At 40.4% G+C, this 27,015-nt stretch overlaps 1 protein-coding gene across 3 annotated transcripts in view; it reads left to right on the top strand.

Annotated features, from left to right (window-relative positions):
• NAALADL2 (N-acetylated alpha-linked acidic dipeptidase like 2) overlaps window positions 1-27,015 on the top strand; it is an 882,142-nt gene that overhangs the window by 368,283 nt on the left and 486,844 nt on the right. For all 3 annotated transcript variants that reach the window (XM_043521778.1, XM_043521780.1, XM_043521781.1), the window contains one exon: window positions 8,218-8,719. In XM_043521778.1, the coding sequence (XP_043377713.1) occupies window positions 8,226-8,719 (494 nt within the window). In that variant the 5' untranslated portion in view covers window positions 8,218-8,225. The remainder of the gene's footprint in view (window positions 1-8,217; window positions 8,720-27,015) is intronic.

Here is a 27,015-nt window from a genome sequence, read left to right as displayed (position 1 = left end):
GGAAATTACCTTCTAGTGGCAGCTTTTCCTATTCTATTTAGCATAATACCCCATCCTCATTCATCTCAGCAGATACATAGAAGAATGGCTGAGAATGTTTTATAAAGTCAGAAGAAACAAACAGGGTCTATCAAATGAATTAGCATTGCATCTTCACCTCCAGCCACACACCCAAGGACAGAAGGTTTATCTGCTGTCCCAAGGTCAAGGTCACAATTGGGTGTGTTGGAAGAGCTTCAGTTCCAGCTACAGCAGTTTTTGTTTATGTGATGTAATACTAAGGATTGACTTCAAAATAAAGAGGAAAAACCCATTAAGAAATTATCAAAAGCACATATGCAGCTGAGATACATAGCTTTAAATTTAGATTTACTCCATCATATGGGACCTAAGTGTGTTTGGAAATACAGATATACTAGATGTCTTATGAATACAAACATACTGGATTTTAGGTAAGATGCTAACAGAGAGACTGAACAGATTAGTGTCTAGTATGGGGGGCTGTGTATCCAGGGCACTGCAGATCTATCAAGAAATGAGAAACAGAAAAGAGGGATACATTTGTATTATACATATACATTCACTGACTATTTGAGTTGAGTTAATTCATGTGAGTTTTTGTTTTTAAAGTGAAGCAATAAAGCTCAGTTCAGCATTTGCACATTAGAACATTCAGGAGGCTGAATGTCACACCACATTGAGTATGTGTGACATAATACATTGTAATGAATTCACAGGAATTGTACACCATGCAAAATTACACCTCTAGGCAGACCCAAATGATCAAACTTGGGCATTTCTGAGATTTGACAGCTTATTTCAGAAGAGACTCAGAAAAGAAGGTCAAAGGTTACTAGACCGATTACTACTACACTGTTAGCCCATAGCTGTAGTAGCCCAAACTCTGCAATATGATACCTTATAGTAATTTTCGCCTTTGTATTGAGTTCCAAGAAGAAGTGGTTGTAGCTTGAAGGCTTCATTGACTGGTATTTGGAAACCATCTTGTACTGTACATCATACACACAATGATTCTGCTTTCCCTCTGGTTTTTCTATGGGTTGGAATAGCCCAGTTGACTTAAATTAGCATATTCTTTGATTTTCTGCGAGCAGAATTTTGTCCTATATATGTGACTGGATAGATTAATTAGCAATAATTATGGTGTGTCAGTGAGTCTGGTGATGTATATATATGTCTCAGTAAATGTATGTTCATAAACGTACTGTACGGTTTGCTGCAGCAGTTGTCATGGCAACTTACTATACTTGAGCTTTAACATTTTGGAATTCACCCAGAAAGTACACTTTGTACAAATGGTGAAATAAACTTGTTTGTTCTCTGAATTCTTCAGATACAAATATTTTTTAAAAAAAGCAGAAAATTATGTAAATAGTTCAAAAAAGCATAACATTATGTTAGTCTATTTTCTCTTATAAGCCATGCATAAAACGATTAAGGCAATCTATCAAAATATAGCAAAACACCAAAATATAGCCCAGCTGTAAATCTTGCCTTCTTCAGCTATATAATCTATTATTTCTAGAGGTCCCACTTCAGGGTTGAAATTGATAAAACTCAATTAAATCCCACTGAGCAAACAATTGAGAATGAGATTTTATAGACTGTACGTTATAAAAAAACCTGTAAGTTTTCATTTTTTTAGTGTTGACTTATTTTTGCACAGGGAGTCAGTAGACCATGCGATAATAACATCTTATGTCTAAATATCTGAAAGCACTTTACAGATATCAGTGAGTTTAAAAGTTTCTACTCTAAAACATGGCTTTGTAAAAGAGCATTGTGGGGCTTGATATTCATTGTGCCTCACGTTGATTTCCATATCAAATTTGCTCAATTTAGAAATAAATAGATTTTCCCCACTAAGTACCAGCCCTGTTATCTCATCCTAAGCTCTAAGAATCAAGTCAGTCTTCTCATCTTGTGCACCACTACCAGTTATAAAGGGTCTTCTGGCCAAATTTTGCCCTTAGCTGTACCTATGCAAATCCAACTGTCTTCAGAGTAGGTCCTAAGGGCCAGGTTTTCAAAAGAGCTCAGCACCCGCAAATGGGATTCACCTCCCATTTTAGGCATGAAAATAAAAAGTGGACAGGTTCGGTGTCGAGCTGTTCTATAACGTATAGCCATAGGTGTCAGAATGGGAACTCCTGGGTGCTAGTCATGTTTGAAAATTTGGCCCTTATAAAGATATGTATGTAGGAGTTGAGCTCTCTTAAATATCTGGCCTCAGTTGTGGGTGCTGAGGAATTGAACATCTGGCCCTGAGCTTTTGGAATTTGAGGAAGGCCTAATTTTCTATTGCCTTGTGCCCAGAGACGACCTATGCCTGCTGATAGTGGGAGACACAACCCCGGAACAGCTCAAATCACGCTCCCCCAGCCAAATCCCTCGTCCTGGAAAGCAGCATCTCCCCGTCCCCCCTTCCTGCAGCTCCCAGCTGTTCTTCCTGCCTCTTGCTCTCTCTGCCTGATGCAGCTTGCACCTTGCCAGCTCACCACGTGACCGAGCAATCTGGGGGTGGGGGGATAGGACCCATATTCCCCTCCCCCCCCTCCGCCCCCGATGCATCACCTCTAGTTGTGCCTATCATTCTGATTTGGGGTAAAAATTTTAGCAATACCTAATTGATTTAGGAGATGAAGTCCCATTTTCAAAAGTAATTATAGGCATTTAGCCTAAATCTTACAGAAAGTCAATCTTAGGATCCTAGGATCCTGTCATGGGCACAGAGAGATTGCTGCACCTCCAGAAGAAGTAAAGGCATGAGGCCTGAAGGGTTCCATTCAGAGAGATCAAGGAAGGGGACAGAGATGCAGTTATCACACAATTGTCCCACCCTTAGATTAGGCCCTGTGGATCCACCATGCTTACTAAACAAGTCCAGCTGGGTTCAGCATCTGTGATACTTTCCTGTGGGAGTTTGAGACTAGTGGTGAATATAGATAGTGACCAGCCAAACTTTTAAACCCAAATTTTATTTATTTTCACGGTAGAACAAAGTATTTCAAGAAAGGATTTTAAAGCAGACAGGCTACATGGATGTCTGTCTTACCTAAAGGCTTACCATCCCCTGAAGGGCACCTAAGCAGGCCTAGTTTCCCCAGACACCCCAGTGAGAGCCTGTATCAGTCTGGTTTCCCCAAAAACCTCCACCGTAACTACCACCCCTCTGGAAATAATCTCTTTTTATTCAACTTGAGTTTTTGTTCTTGTCAGTTCGGGGGTGGGGGGGGTGGGGAGGGGTCTGGCTCTTCTTGTTAAAAAACAGTTCAGTGGGTTGAACAGAACTCCTCAGACCCAATGGCTTTGCCATTGTCCTGTAACAACCCTCAAATGTTTGCTGAGAATGGCTTATTCTGAGTTATTCTTCCTTCCTGATTTTTTCCTTATTAGCCCGCTGTTCAATTAAACCAATATATTCATGTGGTAAAAATTCCAATAGCTAGGTCAATATACAGTATTCAAGAACTCTGCTTCTATCATTGTGCCTATGTTACTTTTGAAAATGGCACCTAGGATCCTATGTCACTTAGGCACTTTTGAAAATTTTATCCTTGGCCTACTTCTGCTCCTGTTGAAGTCATTAGCCGGCACTGAAGACATTTACATGCCAGATGCGCTAAAGATTCATATGTCCCTTCATGCTTCAACCACCATTCCAGGGGACATGCATCCATGCTGATGATGGGTTCTGCTCGATAAGAATCCAAAGCAGTGCGGACTGACGCATGTTCATTTTCATCATCTGAATCAGATGCCAGCAGACAACTGATTTTCTTTTTTGCTGGTTCAGGTTCTGTAGGCTCCGCATCAGTGTGTTGGTCTTTTTAGACTTCTGAAAGCATGCTCCATACCTTGTCCTTCACAGATTTTGTCCTTCAGATTCTTAAACCTTGGGTCGAGTGCTGTATCTTTAGAAAGTTCACATTGGTAACTTCTTTACGTTTTGTCAAATCTGCAGTGAAAGCGTTCTTAAAACGAACAACATGTGCTGGGTCATCATCCGAGACTGCTATAACATGAAATATATGGCAGAATGGAGGTAGAGCAGGTTTGCCGTTCCAGGCCAAGGGGGGCTGTGGGAAGCAGTGTGGGCCGAGGGATGTGCTGGCCGCCACTTCCCGCAGCCCCCATTGGCTTGGAATGGCAAACCGTGGCCACTGGGAGCTGCGATCGGTCAAACCTGCGGATGCTGCAGGTAAACAAACTGGCCCGGCCCGCCAGCGGATTTCCCTGACAGGCCGCGTGCCAAAGGTTGCCGATCCCTGATCTAGTAAATGGTTTAACTGGTTGTGGTATTTTGAGTAAAAATAAAATGGCTGAGCAATTAAATTTCAAAAAAAGGGGTTACTGTTTATGCAGAGTAACAACAATTTAAAGAAATTTTTATGGTGCGCTTAAATAGATATTTAAATGATGTTTATTAATATAGATTCAATTGAAACATGCATTTTAAATGTCATAAATGTGTACACTAATTGCATACTGCCAATATACAGTGGCCACCATAAAAAGTTAGCACCTAGTGAGAGTTGTCACACCACACGATCTGACATACTGTAGTTATTTCCTTTTCTACCTGTTGGGGAATGCTGACATTTTAATTGATTGAAATGGCTTTTTAAACACCCACATGAATGTTTTGGTTTGTGTTTAAAGGACCATATATACAAAAGCTGACATTTAAATTAATTTTCAAAGAAATCAATAAAATACAGGTCTGCAAAGATAATGTGGTTTGGCAGCTGTCCATAAGGGCTGACTGTTTTTAACGGAGACCACAGTATATTGATAATATGCAACCCAGTCCCATCCCTAACAAAAGAGCATGAGACACAGTGAGGCTACTCATGTGCATAAAACTAAATGTGTGTGTGAGTCTTTGCAGGATCAGGGCCTTCTTGGGATTCTGGATGTTGTTTTGCAAAGCACTGATGCACATGCATAATTTTAAACACATGCCTACAAGCTTTGCTAGATGCAGGGTACAGTACTCAGAATCTTGCAGAATCAAGCCCTTGCTTATCTAAGATCAATGGCAAGATTTTCAAGAACATCACACCAGGTCATTGTTAAAATAAAACAGCACAATGCCCCATCCCAGCAAAACTGAATGAGTTAAGACAGGCATGTTTATTTGAGCTCTGAATGGTGTCAGTTTCTTTTGAAAGGTTAATTAAATGTAAGTTTTGTGTTTATATTCCTTTAAAAACAAACCAGATTTTCACAGACTTATTTTTTTCTGATCTAAAGTTGTTCCAGTCATTTAAGAAGTTCAGTGGGGCTACTTGTAAGTGTAAAGCTAAGTCTATGAGTAAATCATGGTCCAAATGTTTGCAGTTCGATAACCCTTATATTTGCAATATTAAAGTTATTCCCTTGTAGTAACTAACTGAGTAGTACACTGGCAAATGAGAAATACAAGTGAATGATGCAGATACTGCAGTAGCCTTAGGTAAAACTGGCAATGGACTTTCAGCCTTGAAAGTTGGGAAGACTGCTGATCCCTTTCAAGGGTGATTGGGCAACAAAATGGCAAATGAAATTTAGTGTGGATAAATGTAAAGTAATGCACATTGGAAAAAATAACCCCAACTATACATACAATATAATGGGGGCTAATTTAGCTATAACTAATCAGGAAAGAAATCTTGGAGTCATCGTGGATAGTTCGCTGTAGACGTCCACGCAATGTGCAGCGGCAGTCAAAAAAGCAAACAGGATGTTAGGAATCATTAAAAAATGGATAGAGAATAAGATGGAGAATATTTTATTGCCCTTATATAAATCCATGGTACGCCCCCATCTTGAATACTGCGTACAGATGTGGTCTCCTCATCTCAAAAAAGGTATACTGGCATTAGAAAAGGTTCAGAGGAGGGCAATTAAAATGATTAGGGCTTTGGAATGGATCCAATATGAGGAGAGATTAAAAAGGCTAGGACTTTTCATCTTGGAAAAGAGGAGACTAAGGGGGGATATGATAGAGGTATATAAAATCATGAGTGGTGTGGAGAAAGTGAAAAAGGAAAAGTTATTTACTTGTTCCCATAATATATGAACTAGGGGCCACCAAATGAAATTAATAGGCAGCAGGTTTAAAACAAATAAAAGGAAGTTCTTCTTCACTCAGTGCACAGTCAACCTGTGGAACTCCTTGCTTGAGGAGGTTGTGAAGTTTAGGACTATAACAGGGTTTAAAAGAGAACTGGATAAATTCATGGAGGTTAAGTCCATTAATGGCTATTAGCCAGGATGGGTAAGGAATGGTGTCCCTAGCCTCTGTTTGTCAGAGGGTGGAGCTGGATGGCAGGAGAGAGAGATCACTTGATCACTTACCTGTTAGGTTCATTCCCTCTGGAGCACCTGGCATTGCCACTGTTGGCAGACAGGATATTGGGCTGGATGGACCTTTGGTCTGACCCAGTTTGGCCAATCTTATGTTCTTATGATGGTCTTAAGCTCCTCTAAATGGCCGCTAATCTGACTGTAACTTTGACCATCTAAAATGTTGTTCTGGGTCATATCTTAGCATCTGTATCTACTTCCCCTGAAGTCAGTGGGAGTTTTGTCTGAGCAGGGATGGAAGGATCAGGTGCAAAATGTGTGTGGGAGATGTGCTATAAAATACTGTATAGTTTACCTTAAGGTGGGTATCCTGTTAGCTGTTGTAAGCCTATCTGCTGTGTCTGTTTTTAGGAAAGGGACATTGAAATGGCAGATGTTCTGTCGGGAAATAGGATTTGTAAATTAGGTACTGTATAGAGCAAGACAATTTTTTTTAAGTATGATAGGCTGTTTCAGTAAATCGTGTTTTGTAGTCTTTTATTCTTTTCAAACATTATTGCTAAACTCTTTTTCTATTTTGTCATATAAAGTGGGTTCATCCAGTATGTGACCCAGAAAATGCCATCTGGAAGTGAGGTCTTAGATCAAGAAAATTTATTAACGGGTAACAAGGAAGGTAGCAGTGCGGATGTCACTCAGATATCCATCATTGTGAGGAGTTAATATGTGTATCTGCATTTCATTCTAATTGATGAGTCTGTCTGATGTTTGAAAAGCATTAAATTGCTGATGCTCATGTGATGGAATGTCTATTGTCAAAGTATGGATGAAAACTGAGCCTCATCACTGCAGTCAGTTTAAAAATGATTTGTAGAGAATTGACTTTGAATGTTTGCATTAGAGGTCAGAGTTCCACTTAGAAGGCTCACACAGCTGTAGAAATGTCTAGAATTGCTAGAGTTATGTTTTACTATTAAGTAAATGCTTTAGGTAAGAATCCCAACTTGGCAGTAATTTTGATTCATTAAAATGGAAAAACTAACTGGAGCAAAGCAGCTGGGACACTTTCTAAGTAAATTCATCAGTCATTCAGAAACTATGCATTTTAATACCTGTAAATAATAGAACAGTCTATCCAAATGGAAGCCTTTTATTGATGTGTAAGTAAAGTTGAGTGTCACCCTCAAATTTCAAACTTTAATCCAGCATCCTTGCCTTTGCAGTCAGACGAATAAAGCTATTTTATTTATATTTTCTTTAACGTTATTTTTATTTATTTGTTGCACTATCCATAAGACCTACAAGTCCTAGACATGTTCCAGGACCCCTTTGTGTTAGACACTGTATTTTACTTCAGCAGCATGATTGATTTAGATGTCAAGCTAAATGAAATCTGCATACAAAAATTGACATTCGCCATGTTCAAAAGCTCCAAAAAGATATTGAAGTGTACTGCTAAATATTTGTTTTGGAAATTTTGAAAATATATCATTTGTACTCACTGGATTAATGCTATATTAGAGAACTATACAAATTAAAAATGCAGAAAAAACTACAAGGACAACTTGTATGTTCCCTTGTTAGTACTGAAGTATTCCCTACATTCTCATGCTTTTAAATATGTGATGACAGTTATTATTACCTTTCTTTTAATACCAAATGGAGATGCTAATAGAAATACTGACAGTATAATGGCACTGAGAAGAAAATTAAAGAAGGGAATGCTTAGGAAGAATGCAACATTGTGGACTCAATTTTTTCCTTTAAATATGGACACACAAAATCTCTCTAAGAGTGGTGAGAGTCACACACAATTGCATATGAAGACAGAACTGACACCCATGAATATTTAAATGCTTTCTATAGACATCAAAGCAAACACTGCTTTTTGTCATTTTTTAATAGGTAAAAAGATGGCTTATCACAAAGTGAATGCAGACCAGAGAACACAGGGGCACTCTCAATACCTTGACAATGATGACCTCCAGGCCACCGCGTTGGAACTAGAATGGGACATGGAAAAAGAGCTGGAGGAGCCTGGCTTTGACCATTTCCGACTGGATGGTACAGTCGATCACCATTCGGGAAATCCACAAAACACCAACATTGATCTCGAGCCTATTCAGCCCTCGGCATCCCCTAAAGGAAGATTTCAGCGACTTCAGGAAGACCCAGACTATGTGTCACATTATACGAGACCAGCACCAAAGAGCAACCGCTGCAACTTTTGTCGGATATTTAAACTATTTTGCACTGTTTTGACTTTATTTATTTTTGGAATTTTACTAGGATATTATGCACACAAAAAATGTCCTCCTTCCCCCACTCCTTCAGAACCAAGTGACCCTCATTTCTACCACGAGATTCTCAAGGAAATCAAAGCTGAAAATATTCAACAGATTTTCAGGTATGTACCTTAATTTATTTATTTTTTATTTTATTTATTGTTAGCACTGGTAGCTGATGTTTCTGATAGTATGTAAACACGTTCTTTTAATCTTTTGTTTCTTCTATACCAGTGGTTCTCAAACTAGGGGCGCCGCTTGTTCAAGGAAAGCCCCTGGAGGGCCGGACCGGTTTGTTTACCTGCCGCGTCCGCAGGTTCGTCCGATTGCGGCTCCTACTGGCCACGGTTCGCCGCTCCAGGCCAATGGGGGCTGTGGGAAGCGGCGCGGGCCGAGGGATGTGCTGGCCGCCCTTCCTGCAGCCCTCATTGGCCTGGAGCGGCGAACTGCAGCCAGTGGGAGCCACGATCGGCTGAACCTGCAGACATGGCAGGTAAACAAACTGGCCCAGGGCCTGCCAGGGGCTTTCTGTTCTATACAGTATGTTGGTTGCAAACATTGAATTCTGCTGCGTATATTCAAATTTCTCATGAAGTTTGTGACACTTCCATCAGATATATTTGTAAGGGACTTAGAATGATGCGGAAAAAAATGTATAAAATTAATGCAGAACCTTGTTAAAAACAATACTTCCATAATGACCCAAATCTGGGCAGTGTTCCTATTGTAAAATGGGGGATTATTTTTGTAGGGAACATTATTTTGTTAAACATTGAAATGATTTTGGATGTGCACAGATAGACAAGTTCAGACCATTCAAAGCAAGTGCTGAAGCTGGCAGTCTTTTTATAGGTTTATTATATAAAAAAGGTCTTGGGTGGTAGCCATATTTATCAAATAGATCTCTAGATTCTGATGTAAAGGGTGTAATTATTTAAAAGCAAACAAGTGTGTATATGTACACAGACACTCTCCAGATATTTCAGTATTGATGCATGCAGGATTGATTCATGCAGGATTGTAGAAGCAAGGGTATAATGAAATATAGAGTAATATCATCTCTTCGGATTCAGTCCTACAGTTCTTGCTCACTCAGAACCAATGTCTCATGATATTTGGTGTTTTTCTGAAAGCCCTAGTTCCAGGAAACAGGTGATTACTTGGGAATCTTGGCTTACTTTTTTAAATATGAAAGATCCTATCCACATGGATGCAAAAGACAAGATTGAAAATATGAACACTGAAGGTCCCAAAACCAGTAGGCAAATAAAAAGACTGACACATTTTTCCCCCCAAATATCATGTTTTCAAAGCCGATATGATTTTGGGTGGCCTAGTTTATAACTTTTGACTTCTGAGGGTGGGCAATACTGCAAAATGCTTATTGAAACCACCGATTGTTTTATTGGAGAAGTAGCCATTGATCAAACTATTTATACAGGACACATCACTGTGGTATCAGAGTATGGGATCAGGCCTTATATGTTTGGAGGCTCTGACCATTTTCCTGCAGCTGTGAATGCTGAAGGCAGAAGGTTTTGCATAACTTCGATCCAAGCTCTGCATGTTACACCCTTGTGAAGCAGGATACTGGCAAGTCTGATTGCTGGTTTGCAGCACGATTGGCGCTTAGAAAGAGAGTCTGGACCTTATATAGAGAGAGCTTTACACAGAAAGTTTGGACCATATGGAGAGTCTGAATGGGAATGTTTATACAGCTGTTATCCTGTTATTTGTTTAACCTGTTTAATTTTGAGCGGTTTGTCACTTTTATTTGTGGTAGTGTAACCCACACACCTCCTGGGTGTGGTGTTCTGTCCCATCTGGTGGCACCAAGACCACTTAGAGAGAGTGATAAAAGGAGTCTACTCTGCAGCCTTAGCTAAGCGCCAGCTGGCTTTTAGCTCATGCGGAAGAGGCTCATGCACTAAGCTCCAGAGGTCCCCGGTTTGATCCTTCCTGCCGATGACCAGGGTCTGTCGGCATTACAGTAGCATCAGTCTTTTGATAAAGTATTACTGGACAAGAGTTTTGAGTGGCTGGCTATCAATTCTCTATCAGATATATATAAACACTGTTTTTAGTATGCATTATTACCCAAAAGATGGTCTCAGACCAAACTGTTGGCCTTAGAAAAACTGAGTTTTCTGTTTTGTAAACTGAATGTTTTAACAGGTTCCAGAGTAGCAGCCATGTTAGTCTGCATTCTCAAAAAGAAAAGGAGGACTTGTGGCACCTTAGAGACGAACAAATTTATTGGAGCATAAGCTTTCGTGAGCTACAGCTCACTGCATCCGATGCATGTAGTCAATAAGAATAGAAATCAGTCTAGTCCCTGTAAGTGGTTCCATTTTTTAGCAGGACTAAGATCATCACAGATCCCTGAAAGGCAAAAAATCACTGTAAAATCAACTGATCTGTTCCGCCTTCTCACTGCATTGTTCAGTGCCGCAGAAACCATGACAAATTATACTGGTAGAACCTTCTAAGTTGTCTAAGTATTAATTTGCTTAAACATTTTTATAATAGAAACATATTATGGGCCAAATGCAATTCTGATATAAACAGGCACAACTTCATTGACAACTATCAAATATTGTGACCCTCGTGGAACTAAAACCTGTTAGGTTTCAGAGTAGCAGCTGTGTTAGTCTGTATTCGCAAAAAGAAAAGGAGTACTTGTGGCACCTTAGAGACGAACCAATTTATTTGAGCATAAGCTTTCGTGAGCTACATCCGATGCATCCGATGAAGTGAGCTGTAGCTCACGAAAGCTTATGCTCAAATAAATTGGTTCGTCTCTAAGGTGCCACAAGTACTCCTTTTCTTTTTGCTAAAACCTGTTAATGGCTCAACTTGTCTCCATAATTTTCTTTGAGAGAGAGATCGAAGAAAGTTATAGGGACAGACCGTACTGTATATATAGCTGGAGAAGGCTGATCCAGTGCTTAGGGCACCGGCCTAGCACATGGAAAATCTGGTTCTGCTGTGGACTTTCTGTGTAACCTGGGTCAAGCCTCTTCGTCACTCTGTGGCTCAGTTCCCCATCCGTAAAATGGGGATAATAATGCTTCCCTCCCTCGTAGGGGTGTTGTGAGGATAAATACATTAAAGATTGTGAAGTGCTTTGAGATCTACTGATGAAAAGCACCGTATAACAAATAAGCATTATTATTATTATCATATCTTAACTCCCACCAACATTAGGGTAAAACTTTCAAAAGAGCCTAAATCCCATTTTCAAAAGCACCCAAGTGGGGCTTATACTCCAAAGTGACTTAGGTGCTATTGAAAGTTTTACCCATAACTAGTAAGTCCCATCCCAGTGCAGTGGGGATGTGCAAAAGAAAGAAGGATTAGTGCCTGGGGATAAATGCATGGTGCTCTGTCCTTTGGGGTGGCGCAGCCTATACCTATGTTACAACCTGGCCAACTCTACAAGCCTCTGAGGTGGAGATTGTGGCCCCACATCCTCCTCACCATTTTTGGAGCCATCTGTACCCCTAGGGGCATGATTAGCAAGCAGGCCTCTGAGGTGTGCTACTGCAGTTGTTTTAGTCCTTGCAGGGTGTGGTGGTGGTGGTGCAGGAAAAATCCTGGATAAAATTTTCAAAAGCACCTAAATCCCATTTTCAAAAGTGATTTAGGCACTTAGAAGCCAAAGTCCCATTGATTTTGTAATGAGATTTAGGCTCGTCAGGGGCCAGATTTTCAAAGGTATTTAGGAGCCTAAAGAAGATAGGAATCTAGTGGGATTTTCAAAAATGCCAAGGTAGGTATCTAACTTCCAGTGAAATCTGTCCCTAAGGGTGTCAGATGGCCTAGCGGATAAAGCACTGGATTTATGGAAACCTGTGTTCCTTTTTGACTCAGCCACTGGCCTGCTCTGTGATCTGGGGCAAGTGACCTCACCTCTGTGCCTTGGTTTCCCTATCTGTAAAATGGGGATAATGGTCCTTTGTAAAGCACTTTGAGATTTACTGATGAAACCTGTTATATAAATCTAGATGGTATTATTAAACCACTTTTGAAAAGGGAACTTCAAAAAGTGTCCTAAATCACTTAGGCACTCTTGACAATGTAACCCCTTACATTTTCTCCACACTGTGCCTCTGTGGAGGTGAAATGGAGAAAAAAAACCACCTTCCCCTCAGCATGCACATGTGAGATGCAGTCTAGCCCAGCATCCCTCATTATAGTCTGAGAATACTTTTAATTACCTGGTAATTATACCTTTTTGCAGAATGGTGTTTATAATGAGTAAACTGAACTTGCCAAACTAAGGAACAGCAGTATATCATTTGTACTGTACTGTAAAATATGTCAGTTCTCTTTCCCTACATCTTCAGTATATTTTCCCCTTGCCCTATAATATTTTACAGGAAAACATAATGTAAGATTCAGCACAATGGATGACTTTCTGGCTCCACTGATGTCGGTGGAACTTTGGCATTGACTTCAGTGGTGCAAGAATTTCACTCAATGTGTTTATTGTTAACACTGTGTGTTGAGGAACCACAAAACATCAGTTTGTTTTCCTAACAAGTGATTTCAGTGGGAGTATTTTTGAGTAAAGACTAAAGGATAGGTTCAAAATGCTGATGTATAATAATCAAAAAGAGACAAAGAAAGAACAGTATTTCAAGGAATCATAGATATTCAAGGCCATTCTTCTCAGCTTCGCGAAGGTGCTCTCTCTTTGTAGAGAGAAGACTCCAGAATTAGACGCTGGTGCAATCCTGAACAGGAGTTGCAACAGCATATTGTCTCAATGTTCCCAAGCATCTCTAGCCAATAGGAATACAATACCATACACTGGACTCCCAGTTAGCTCATCTAATTAGATTTTAAATGTTAGTTACCTTTTAGATGCTAGCTTAATTCAGTCCAGATGCAAGTGCAGTCCTAAACTCTCTTAAGCAACGCCTCACTCTATAATTTCTTATGAACAATAAATAATGATACTAATAAAAATTCATATGAATGTTTGTGGGAAAACAAATATATAAGGGTTGCAATTGTAAATACCATCAAAGTGAATTTGAGGTTTCTGTGCAAACGAACACTTATGAATATATTTTGCAGTATTTTACTCTCCCCAGTCATCTAGAAATACAACCAGAGTAACTGCACTTAAACCAAATTCCTGCATAAATATAATGTATTCATTTATCCTTTAAACACTGAACTGAGCCCTAAAGGCAGGAATTTTCCATAAACATAAATATGTAATGCTGACTATTCTAATCAGGCATGTCATGAAGATTCATTTTTATGAGGTAGGATAGAGATAATTGAATTTCACGTGCATTTTAGACAGACATGGGGAGGGGAGAAAGAGAGTGAGCAGTGGCAGGGTGGGGGGGGGGGCAGTAATGGAAAAAAGATTTCCAATTAGCAAATAACCTTTAGATTTGTTGGTTCAGTTTCACCATAGAAATGTGATAGTACAAGAATGAAAACAACTTGACAGTCAAATTATAAACACACCTTTTGATACTTCTTAAGAAACATACACAGCCAAAATATCTGGAATGGTCTTAAACTTCAAACAGTCTGTGTTTGATTGCTTGAGTGAATGATTCTACCTTCCTGTGCATTCTGCTATATATGTTACAGAAGCTTTTGCAATAATGTCGACGAGAATTAATTTCGAGTGTATTGCAAGGTATTATTTTTAGTACATTGCAAAGCATTTTATCCCTTGCCATCCCTCTTTGAATTAAATCACTGTTATTATTAACTTATTATTTTAGTAAAGTAGTTCCTAGAGGCTCGGATCAAGATTGGTGCCCCATTGTGCTAGGCATAGAACATGTAGATAGACAAGACAGTCAAAGGATGAAAGGAAGCAAAAATATGTCTCTCTTCTTTAAAGTCCTTAATATATTTGACAGGTTTCAGAGTAGCAGCCGTGTTAGTCTGTGTCCGCAAAAAGAACAGGAGTACTTGTAGCTCACGAAAGCTTATGCTCTAATAAATTTGTTAGTCTCTAAGGTGCCACAAGTACTCCTGTTCTTTTTAATATATTTGAGTGAATGCTGGTGTACAATTTAATGTAATTTCTGAAATTGAATTGTTTTCCTTTCTGCTGCATTATATTTTTGACAAACCACATGCATTTGGGTCGGAGAAATATAATATAGTAATTATATTGTTTGCTGTGACTAGTAGGGAGGAATTTCAGCTTTAACAGACAGAAATGTCTCAAGTACCAGAACTTTATTATGGAATATTACAGCAGTTTTAAAATTTGTATTTCTTTCCAGATCAGTTCATAAGACAATTGATTTTTTTTCAGATTGTGTTCCAGTGACAGAATTTGGCACATTTGTCTGTTTATTCTGCCAAGGAAAGCAAAAATAAGTCTCACAAACCAAATGAGTTATTTTCACCGGTGATGGCTGAGAGATGCAGTTTTTTAACCTGAAGTCTGCGACTTCCTAGTCTTCCAAAGTTCTTGATAGGAGCAGAAACTATCAAGTTTGTCTTTAGCCTGGATTCTGTTTCTGACTGTGGCTAGTAATTCATGCTTCAGAAACAAATGATTACCTGGTCCGCAGAAATCAGCTGTTCCATGTTCCGTGCCAAATAGACTTCATGGTAGAGTAAAATCTGGGTATCTTTTCCTGCAACAGCAAAGGTTACCACCATCCCTTGAGCTAAAGGCAACTGTAGTAATATTGAGGCAGAGCCTGTCTACATTACAGCTTCTGATGGCATAATTTATGTCGCTCATGGGTGTGAATAAACCGTCCCCACTAAGCGACATTCGTTATACTGACACAAGTGCCTGTGTGGACAGTGCTATGTCTGCAGGAGAGCTTCTCCCACCAACATGGCTACTGCCACTCGTGGGGGCTGGAGTAGCTAATATGACAGGAGAGCTCTCTCCTGTTGGCTGACAGCAGCAGCGCCACTGTAAGCTCTCTAGTGTAGCTGTGCCCTTAGGCTTAGCTGATTAGTTTATATTTAAATTTGCCTTTAAATATTTCCTTACCTGTCCTTTATCAGTGGTTAATTTGACTGGTTCTCCTTTCTGTAACTCATTATGTCAACCTCTGTATTTTTCATGTTGAAGACAGATTTGACAAGGGAGTTTTAGCTCAGCTTTAATTTCATCTTCCACATAATTTATTATTGGTTCTACTTTCTCCCGAGTACTTTTTCACTTGATAGATCTGTGGAATCCCCTGAACCTCCTGGACGGCTTTGTTTTTGGTGTCCTTCTGTTTCCCTGCAAGATGTGCCTATCTGAATATTTCTGCTTCCTCCTTTTCCCCTTCCAGGACAGGTTTTCATTTACCCGCATATATTTTTGCTTCCTCTGAGGGAGCTACACTGGACTTATCCTATTTGCTGCTTTCGTCTTTTATCACAGAAACTGTAGTCTGTTGTGCCTTAATTAGACTGCCTCTTAGGAATCCGTAACATTTTCCCTCACCGAAGGATGTTACGACTTCCTTCTGTTGTACCTTACTCATCAGTTTTCTAAATTCTCCAAATTATGATTTCTTGACATCCAGTACCCTTGTAGTGCTGCACTCTGTCCACACTATACTGAATTCAAGTAGATTATGACTACAGGATCTTACTTAGTCTATTAATATCACATTCAACTAGTCTCTCAATCAACTATTTCCCATCAACTTAAATACCGTTGCCACTGGCTTAGAGTACCTTGGGAGTTGGAATTTTTTTCCTCTTGTTCTTCTCCCATTCTGTTTGGTGGTAGCAGATTCCTACTAGCAATTATCCTTTGTTTCTCATTCCATTTATCCCTCATACCTGAAGAGTTACTTCACTGCACTCTTCATTGTGAAACTGTCGTTCCCTATAGCAACAGCCAGGGCTTTACAAGAGAAAGGTATAGATCCCTTCATAATATGCATAGTTGTAGCTCACCGTACTATAGGGGGCATTTGGTCCTGCTCCCAGCTGGTGATCTTCCCTGCAGAATCTCACAAATCTGTCTCTGTTAAGATTTGACTTGTCACTGGTGTACAATGCAATCCGTAACTTAAGCTTAATGACTTGAAATGCTACAGGAAAAAAGAAACCAACAATTCTTCTGCTCCCACTTCTATCCAGTGCCCAACCCCTTCTCCCCAAACCAAGCCCGCAGTATAGTGAAAGGTAATTGTGTGATCAGATACACTGTCTTTCTGAAAAAGAAAACTTTCATCTTTTATGAGGAAAGCTTTAGTTCCTCTATACAGAAGTCTCCTATTTCCTAGCCATTGACATTGTAAAAAAATCTTCAAACCCTTAAACCATTTCTTACACAAAGGCCTGTGAGAGTATGTCTTGCAGCCCTCAATTAAAGATCAATAAACTCAGGCTCAGTCATACCAATGGGGGGAGGGTGTCTATGGTGGTAGGAGAGTGATCACTTTACATAAGCTATTACCAGCAGGAGAGTGGGGTGGGGGGAGAGAAAACCTTTTGCAGTGATAAACACCCATTTTTTCATGATTTGTGTGTATAAAAACAAACATCTTCTGTATTTTCCACAGTATGCATCCGATGAAGTGAGCTGTAGCTCACGAAAGCTTATGCTCAAATAAATTGGTTAGTCTCTAAGGTGCCACAAGTACTCCTTTTCTTTTTGCGAATACAGACTAACACGGCTGTTACTCTGAAACCTATGGTGGTATTGGTGGGTGTGTATGGTGGAACGCAGAGCCTGAAATAGGGATCACTTCCCCGCTACTGTATTGCAGCCTCCTCCTAGAAAGCAAGTTGATGTGTTCCTCCATAAGAAAAGTTTATGGCTTAAATACATTTAGACTGAAATTGGAGTCTTCTTTATTAGCTCTTTGGAAATTGAAGTCGGCACCCTGCTTGGTAGCCACTAGCCAAGTGAATCTACAGATCTCCATTCCACAAACTATACAGTCAGTTGGGGGTCACAGTATCTAGTTATATGTTAATCTTTAAAACGCCTATCAAATATAGGTACAAGTACAAAGACTTCTTTTTTTAAAAAAAAAAGCCCCCAAAATTGCAAAAGGTATATTGCTCTCTACCTTATCCCAGTGCTCTCCATACCCATGCATAATAACTTGGAGAACATAGGAATAGGTTTTAAAAACCTGTTAGTGGGGATATGGCCAGTGATGAGCTGCCAAAATCTTAACAACCGGTTCCCTATAAAAAGTTCTGATTTAAGGGATGTGCCCCAGTATGTATTTTTTGTACCAGCAGGGTTACCATATGTCCAATGGCGGTTTAAGAACCAAAAAGCCTGACCTGTCTGGGAAAATACGGATGTATGTTAACCCTGCCTAAAGTTCTTTTTTAAAAAGATGGGCCTGAACTAGAAATGAGCTCCGTTTCACATGTGTGGGTCGCCGCCACTCCCTGGGGGTGTGCTAGGGTGACCAGATGTCCCGATTTTGGGGTCTTTTTCTTATATAGGCTCCTATTACTCCCCACCCCCGTCCTGATTTTTCACACTTGCTGTCTGGTTACCCTAGGGTGTGCACATGCGTGGGTCCCAGCTACTCCCTGCCCCCCTCATTGAAGCAGGTGTGCAGGGTTACTGCCCTGGGAACTGCAGGGCACCAGTGGACGTGGGGCCAGCTGCAGACAGGGGCGTGGGGCAGGGCTAGCTGGCTGCTAGCTGGTGGCAGGGGGTGCGGCGCTGGCTGCGGGCAGGGCAGGGGATGCAGAGCTGGCTGGAGACAGGAGGGTGCGGGGTTGGCTGGAGGCAAGGGGGTGTGGGGCTGGCTGCAGGCAGGGCAGGGGGGTGCAGGGCTGGCTGGAGAAGAGGGGCTGGCTGCGGGCAGGGCAGGGGGGTGCAGGGCTGGCTGGAGACGGCCTGGCTGCAGGCAGGCGGTACAGGGGGTGGCTGGAGGCAGGGGCTGGCTGCAGGCAGGGGGTGCAGGGGGTGGCTGGAGGCAGGGGCTGGCTGCAGGCAGGCGGTGCAGGGGGTGACTGGAGGCAGGGGCTGGCTGCAAGCAGGAGGTGCAGGGGCTGGCTGCAGGCAGGGGGTGCAGGGGGTGGCTCCCACATGGCTCCCGCAGTGCAGTGCCCCCAGTGGCCGGAGGAGGAATTACATCACTTCCTGGCGGGAGCCCATCAAAGCCTCAGCGCCCCCTGTAGGGAAGCGGGTTAACAACCGGTTCTAAAACTGCTTCAAAATTTAATAACTGGTTTGTGTGAACCGGTGCGAACCGGCTCCAGCTCACCACTGATTATGGCCTATGGATCTTTCAGAAACCTCTAGAAATCCAGGATCCAGAAGGTTGCAAGAAAGTCTACATGGAATTTTATGGATTATTAATTTTCAAAGGAGAGAAGTCTATGGGTCTCTTGCGGATTTTTGTGTAAAGGAATCATCTACATTCTGTTTCTCATATCTTATGGAGATCAAATGTGGCCCTTCTGTTTTCCTAAAGTTGAGCGGGATTAATGTGAGACCTCCTTTTGGCAGACAAAGAGGAATGAATCACAGAACTAAAAATTAATGGTAGCTTAAATATCAGTGATCATTACCTGATCATATTTATAGTATGCAAACAGAATAAAGTCCAAATCAGTAATATATATACTTCGTGCTTGAAAAGTGCCAGTCTCCCAAAGCTGAAAACCTCTGTAGGCCAAATGAGCTAGGAGGAAGAATTTAATCAGGAAAATGTGAATATTAATTGGGAATTGTTTAAGAACACTTTACTGGATGTTCAAAAAGCCACAATTTCACTATGAAGTCAGAAGGTCATACAGATTTTAAAAAAAACTGGCCTGGTTTAGAAAGGAAGTGAAGGTAGCTCTCACTCTCTAGATGTGTCTGTGTGTGTGTGTATGTGTGTGAGAGAAAGAGAGAGAAAAGGGAAGTTAATAGCAGTGAATATAAATCAGAAGCTAGGTAATATAAAACTGATAAGGGAATCAAAGGGGCACAAGGGGAAAACGGTGGCCAGCAGAGTTAAGAACAATATGGAGCTTTAAAGTATATTAGGAATAAAAAGAATCCTAACTATGGTATTGGTCCATTACTGCATGGAAATGATAGAATTATCAATAATAATGCAGAAAATCTTCTTTTGATGAGATCAAAATTTTGGTTGATAAAAGTAATAGTGTTGATGTAATATACTTAAAGGTTTGTAAGCTATTTGACTTGGTACTACACAATATTTTGATTAAACACTAGAAAGGATGTAAATTTAACATGGCATACATTAAATGGAGTAAAACTGGCTAACTGATAGATCTCAAAATGTAACTATAAACAGGGAATCACCATTCAGCTGGTGTACTTCTAGTGGGATCCCTGAGGGATTGGTTCTTGGGCCTATGCTATTTATCATTTTTATCAATGACCTGGAAAAAAACATAAAATCCTTACTGATAAAGTTTGCAGATAACACAAACGTTGGGTGGATGGTAAATAATGAAGGGACCAGGTCACTGATTCAGAGTGATCTGGATAGTTTGGTAAGCTCAGTGCAAGCAAACAATATGCATTCTAATATGGCTAAATGTAATTGTATGCAGCTAAGAACAAATAATGTAGGCCATACTTACACGAAAGGAGGCTCTGATAAATATTTGGGGGTCATGGTGGATAATCAGCTGAACATGGGCTCCCAGTGTGACACTGTGGCCAAAAGGGCTAATGTGATGGTTGGATGCATAAACAGGGGAATCTCAAGTAGAAGTAAAGAGGTTATTTTACCTCTGTATTTGGCATTGGTGTGACCATGCTGGAATACTGTGTCCAGTTCTGTTGCCCACAATTTAAGGATGTTGATAAATTGGAGAGGGTTCAGAGAAGAACCACAAGAAAATGATGAAAGGATTAAAAAACATGCCTTATAGTGATAGACTCAAGGAGTTCAATCTATTTATCTTAACAAAGAGAAGGTTAAGAGGTGACTTGATTTCAATCTGTAAGTATCAACATGGGGAATAAATATTTAATAATGGGCCCTTCAATCTAGCAGAGAAAGGAATAACCTGTTCCAATGGCTGGAAGTTCAAGCTAGACAAATTCAGACTAGAAATAAGGCATGCATATTTTAATGATGAGAGTAATGAACCATTGGAACCATTTACCAAGCGTCGTGGTGGATTCTCGGTCACTGACCATTTTTAAATCAAGATTGGATTTTTTTTCTAAACAATATGCTTTAGAAGTTATTTTGGGGAAGTTCTATGGCCTGAGTTATACAGGTGGTCAGATTAAATGATCACAGTGGTCTCTTTTGGTCTTAGAATCTATGAATCTATAAACTATTTTTGGCTATAGTGAAATCTAAATATAAAGCAGGGAGGTCCAGGAATATAAATTTAATCCTTCTAATGCTAGTTATAGTCTATGATCAGGAAACTCCCACAGACTTTCAAAAAGGTCAGAATTTCATCCAAAATTGGTTGATTCAAGACTGTATTCAATATCACAAGCACACAACATTTTGTATCTCAGGTCCGCAGTGTGGTACGCAGAAGACATTTTTTTCCCACAGATGATTATTTTTTTTAATGATAACCTTTAAAAAAATGAAGTTTAGATGTATGATTTGGGAAATCATTTTGTGTTCTAGATATGTCCTATACAGGTAAAGTACACTCTATTGCTTAAAAATCATTTCCCTAAGCACTACACCAGTGTGATATAGTAATGAATTAAACCCAAATGAGTCTTGCATTCACACTGGCATAATAAGTAACTAGTCCCTTGTGAAATTTCCTTATTATCTAAGACAGCCCAGCCTAATGACTTCCTTCTTATAGCTTGCCTCTTGCTAGCATTATGTAGTATTGTCCTAGGAAAAATAGAAAGAAAATCACAAATTCAGGACAAATTACCAGTTAATAAACTCTTTAAATCACAAAAAATGTCTTAACTGGTCTCTGAAATGTGCAGATCAAATGGTGATGGAATTGAAGACATAAAGGAGGCATTTCCCAGCCTTTGGAGTCCTTTGTTTCCAGTGAAGAAGAAAAGCATGCCTAACTTTGATGTGCAGGAAGTGTTCTATATAAACACTACAGTTATGGTGCGTCAATAAAATTGATAACAATAAAACCAATCCAAAGGGACAAATTCTTAAAATCAGTGTGTAGAAGTCCTGTAGATACAATATTTCACTGTAAACTTAAGTGTGATAATTCAGAACATCATATTTGTTTTCTTGCTTAATTTAGAATGCTGCATGTAATCATTCCCTCAGTAACACTATCTGGACATAAAGTACGTTTTCTCTGGTGACCTATGTTTTTGTGTTGCACAGCTGTCATTTATTTTAAGTACAGAACAAGTAAAGCATGGGCACTGAGATCACCCTGCCAGTGTGCCTCAACCTTATTGTGGCAGAACCGTTGTTAGGGCGTACATGGCAGTCCAGTGTCCATGCCCAGTGAGTACCTGCCCTGCTCTCAGAGACTGCTAAAGCGGTGCATGCTAGTCCCAAGTGGAGTGGTGGCTTTTGTGACATACTACATTTCCCAGTAGGCACTAGAATGAGCTGAATGAGCATAAGAAGAGAAATAAACTGCTTGGCAAAGGGCTGGCATAGATTAATGCTTCCCCTTTCCTGAATCAGTAGGGGACCCAGGGAGGGAATTGTGACTCTCTGAATCATATTTCCCTCCCTAGCCTGTTCTTGGAGCAGCACATCTAAGCACTGACCCTTACACAGTGTGAGGCAGAGTCACCGACTTATCCTTAGGTGAAGGATAGGTGAATAGTGTTTGGAAAAATCAGTTCTGAGCATTGTTTTTGTTGCAACATGACAAATGGGTACAGACTGTAGCATTCTATGAATCACAAAATATTAAGAACATAAGAATGACCATACTGGGTCAGACCAATGGTCTATCTAGTCCAGTACCCTCTCTTCTGACAGTGGCTGGTGCCATACGCTTCAGAGGGAATGAACAGAATGGCAACTGTCGCGTGATCAGTCCCCTCTCATCCAGTCCCAACTTCTGGCAGTCAGAGGTGTAGGGACACTCAGAGATGGGGTGGCATCCCTGACTATCTTAGCTAATGGCCATTGATGGACGTATTCTCCATGAATTTATCTAATTCTTTTTTGAACCCAGTTATACTTTTGGCCTTCACAACATCTCCTGGCATCTCTATAAGTTGACTGTGTATTGTGTAAAGAAGTATTTCTTTAGGTTTGTTATAAACCTGTTTGCTATAAATTTCATTGGGCAGCTCCTGGTTTTTGTGTTCTGTGACGGGCTAAATAACACTTCCCTGTTCACTTTCTCATCGTATTAACAGGAGTGTTATAAGCAAGACACAAAAAGTAATTCTTCCATTCTACTTCATGCTGATTAGGCCTCAACTGGAGTATTGTGTTCAGTTCTGGGTGCCACATTTCAGGAAAATTATGGACAAATTGGAGAAAGTCCAGAGAAGAGCAACAAAAATGATTAAAGGTCTAGAAAACATGAGGTATGAGGGAATATTGAAAAAAATTGATTTGTTTAGTCTGGAGAAGAGAATACTGAGTGAGGTCATAACATATTTCAAGTACATAAAAGGTTGTTACAAGGAGAAGGGAGGAAAAATGGTTCTCTTTAACCTCTGAAGATAGGACAAGAAGCAATGGGCTTAAACTGCAGCAAGGGCAGTTTAGTTTGGGCATTAGGAGAAAATTCCTAACTGTCATGCTAGTTAAGCACTGGAATAAATTGCCTAGGGAGATTGTGAAATCTCTGTAATTAGAGATTTTTAAGAGCTGATTAGACAAACACCTGCCAGGGATGGTGTAGATAATACTTAATCTGCTTTGAGTGCAGGGGACTGGACTAGAAAATCTCTCAAGGGCCCTTCCAGTCTTACAATTCAATTCAATTCTGTGATTCCATACATCTCATGGTTGTATAGACGTCTAACATATATCCCCACTTAGTCGTCTCTTTTCTAACCAGAACAGTCCCAGTCTTTTTAACCTCCTTTCCTATGGAATCTGTTCCATACCCCTAATAATTTTTGTTGCCCTACACTTTTTGCGTACTAGTTTGCATGGTTATTTTATATACTCGCCTCTTTTTTTGGTCTCCCACTCTTTCAGGACTCTACATTAGCCTATAACTAAAAATACTTTGCCAGACGTGTTTGAATATTCCTTGTCTGCAGGAAAACCTCTTGTCTCTGATACTCTCTCACAAATTGACTAAGTGGCAGCATTTTGGGCCATGGGTCTATTTGCCATCTGACTTCATAAACAGCGCCACCCCTGCCAGTCTCACAGCTGCAGCCACCTGTTAGCTTCTTGAAGGAACTGAATGTGACAAAATCACACACACACCATACTCAGCAGGCAAGTTATTTACATTTTAGGCCATTTGCTTTCAGTAGCAAAATGCAAAGGTGTGCTGAAACCACACACGGCTGCTCTTTACTATCCAAGGTTAGGTTTCAGAGTAGCAGCTGTGTTAGTCTGTATCCGCAAAAAGAACAGGAGGACTTGTGGCACCTTGGAGACTAACAAACTTATTGGAGCATAAGCTTTCGTGGGCTACAGCCCACTTCATCGGATGCATAGAATAGAATATATAGTAAGAAGATATATATATACACATACAGAGAAGTTGGAAGTTACCATACAAACTGTGAGAGGCTAATTAGTTAAGATGCGCTATTATCAGCAGGAGAAAAAAACTTTTGTAGTGATAATCAAGATGGCCTATTTAGACAGTTGACAAGAAGGTGTGAGGATACTTAATTTAAGGAAATAGATTCAATATGTATAATGACCCAGCCACTCCCAGTCTCTATTCAAACCCAAGTTAATGGTATCTAGTTTGCATATTAATTCAAGCTCAGCAGTTGCTCGTTGGAGTCTGTTTTTGAAGCTTTTCTGTTGCAAAATTGCCACCCTTAAATCTTTTACTGAGTGGGGGATCCTGGTAGTGAGCATTGGGAAGGAGTTTCTTTTGAAAATGTCGCAAGGGCTTCCCTGGCACAGAATCTTCATAGTGATCAAACCTCTTTTTAGGATGCACTTCCTGAAAAACATAAATCCAATGTGCTCTTTAGGAACAACTTTTAAGTGTAGTGCTTCAATTCCACAGCATACGCTGAAACAATTAGCAGTTAGTACAGTATCCTGACTTGCGTACATAATCTCATGCCCCTGAAGGCTTTTATTTGATTTTTTTTTTTCAGCCCTATTTCGTGTGGCGGTGATATCCAGGTTTCTGTAGTCAGCACCTATGACAGCCATTTACTTGAGGCCTGCTAATAAGGCAGACTGCCTCCAGTCTCACTGAGACCAGCAGGACGGCAACTTGTTGTGAAGTATTAAGCTGTTGTTCATGCAGCACTCATAACTGAAGCGACAAGAATGAAGGCTGTTAAGGAGCATTGCTGGGAATTAATCAGGGATAATGAAATTGATATAGTCTGAATAGTAATCAATTTTAATAATTGTATGTTACAATAGCCTTTCAATGAGAGGCTGCTATTCTCAGTTCCGTTCAGTTGGAAAGCTCATGTGCTTCCAAGGTACAGTAGTTGCCATACAGAAGCAAATATAAAATATATTAAAAGGAAGGGCTTTTTCCAGTAAAACTGTGACTTTCCGCTATGACACTTCTCAAACTGGGCCTAGCTCTGTTGATGAAATAGCTTTTCTGTATATTTCTATAGGATCCAATCCCTAGAATCCTTAGTAAAGCCTGCAGCACCTGTTTGCCCAAGTAAAAGCCTACATCAGTCCATAAAAATGGATATTTGCCCCTAAGAAATGGGTAACGACATATGTGGACTGTAATGTTTGCATATATCACTAGCACTAATTAAGAGATGATAGAAAATATTGCCCTAAATTTCTAGGTTTAGGTAGGACAGAATACCAAAGGCATATGGTGCTGCGTTGTGATCTGTTCACACAGTCTTAGATGTAGAACTGTAAAACTTGAAGTCCATTTGTAATGTAGATCACAGAGTGAAAATTGTGTCCTGGGGACAGGGATGAGGTAGTTGGGTGTGAGAAACAGTGCTCCCTCTTTCCTAGTTAACCAACTGCCCTGTCCCACAGTGAAGCATCCTTATGACCTTCTTCTTTCAGAATAAGATAAAACCGGAGAATATTACAGAAGAAAGCAGGGCAGGATAAAATGACAGAAAACAGTATTTATCCTTCTGTTCCCCAGAACGTTTCTCTCAGTCTCACCCTTTATTTTTATTGTATTTCTTGCCCTGTCCACACATGCCAGCTCATTTTTACCAGAAATATCATCTCATTAGTGATAGTCGTGCCGCATTTTGTGTTTCTGTTCCATTTTTTTAGTGTTCATTCCATCCATTTTTTTTTTTTTTTTACCAAGCTCGTCAGTATGGTATTTGAGCATAACTTCTTCCCAGGTTGTGTTCTGAAGTTTTTGTGCGTTTGCCTTCTCTGACCCTCCTCCCTCACCCTTTTTGTCCTGTTGCTGGTGCCACTCCACCTACTTAAGCATAGACTCCCCCCCCCCATCACCTCTTCTAGAGCTCCCTCCACCACCTGTCATCCTCCCCAGCCTCCAGCTTTCTATCCCTCCCTATTTCTCTCTTCATTCCCCCTTCTCCAGTCATCTTTTTGCTTCCCTACCAGTTACCCACATAGGCATGAATGACTCTCAATATAGGAGTTAGGGTTCATGAGTGCTTTCGAGCTACCTAGGTACTAAATAAAGCCCTGCAGAGAGGGGTGGAAACACTTTCTACAACACCTCTTGGCTGCTTTAAGCTGCACCTGAATGTGGAGGCCACAACTTGGGGATGTGGCTAGTTCAAGAATTGCTGATGTGGGAGGTTTGTTGTGGCATGGGTGGCCTGTGAATGTTTCTCACTCTGCATGCCATGTTAGGTGGCATGGGCTTTTTTCTCTCAGCTGAATTGCAGGCAGCCAGAACTTCCTTAACCTTATTTGTAAAGTAAAATTCCATGTTATGTTGAATACTCTTCGGAGAGATACTAATACACACAGAGGTACATATTTTTTTCTTTTTCACTCCAAAGCAATGTACCAGTACCTTGAGTGCCGCTAGCTTTTCACAGGAATTAAGAGGTCAGAATTTGATGTGAAGGTGTCATCACTTGAATCATTAGAAGCAGTAACTTGGGTTTGTGCAGTGAACACTTTTGCCTGTGGTAAGTCAGTCACAAAGATAATTGCAAGTACAGCTCCGGGGGAAGAGTTCGGGGAACACTGCTAGGCTGGGACGCAAGGGGTCTCATTCTTCTCTTGCATCAGTGTCAACAAGAGTAATTCTTTTGAGACTGATGGAGTTAGAATGACATAAAACTGTTGTATGTGAGATCAGAATCCAGCCCTGTGAGCATACTGAAAAAAACAGCAGCCTCAAGAAAAATTGTGCTGGTGATATAAACCCTCTGAAGTACTAAGTCTGCCACTTCCATGGGAACCTGCTCGTGTCTCTATTGGCAGATTTTGTTCCTGTGTTT

Source organism: Chelonia mydas, chromosome 9, assembly GCF_015237465.2.
Source record: "Chelonia mydas isolate rCheMyd1 chromosome 9, rCheMyd1.pri.v2, whole genome shotgun sequence".
Lineage (NCBI taxonomy): Eukaryota > Metazoa > Chordata > Testudines > Cheloniidae > Chelonia > Chelonia mydas.
Note: the sequence above shows the minus strand (reverse complement) of the source record. Positions and strands in the feature narration are given on the sequence as shown.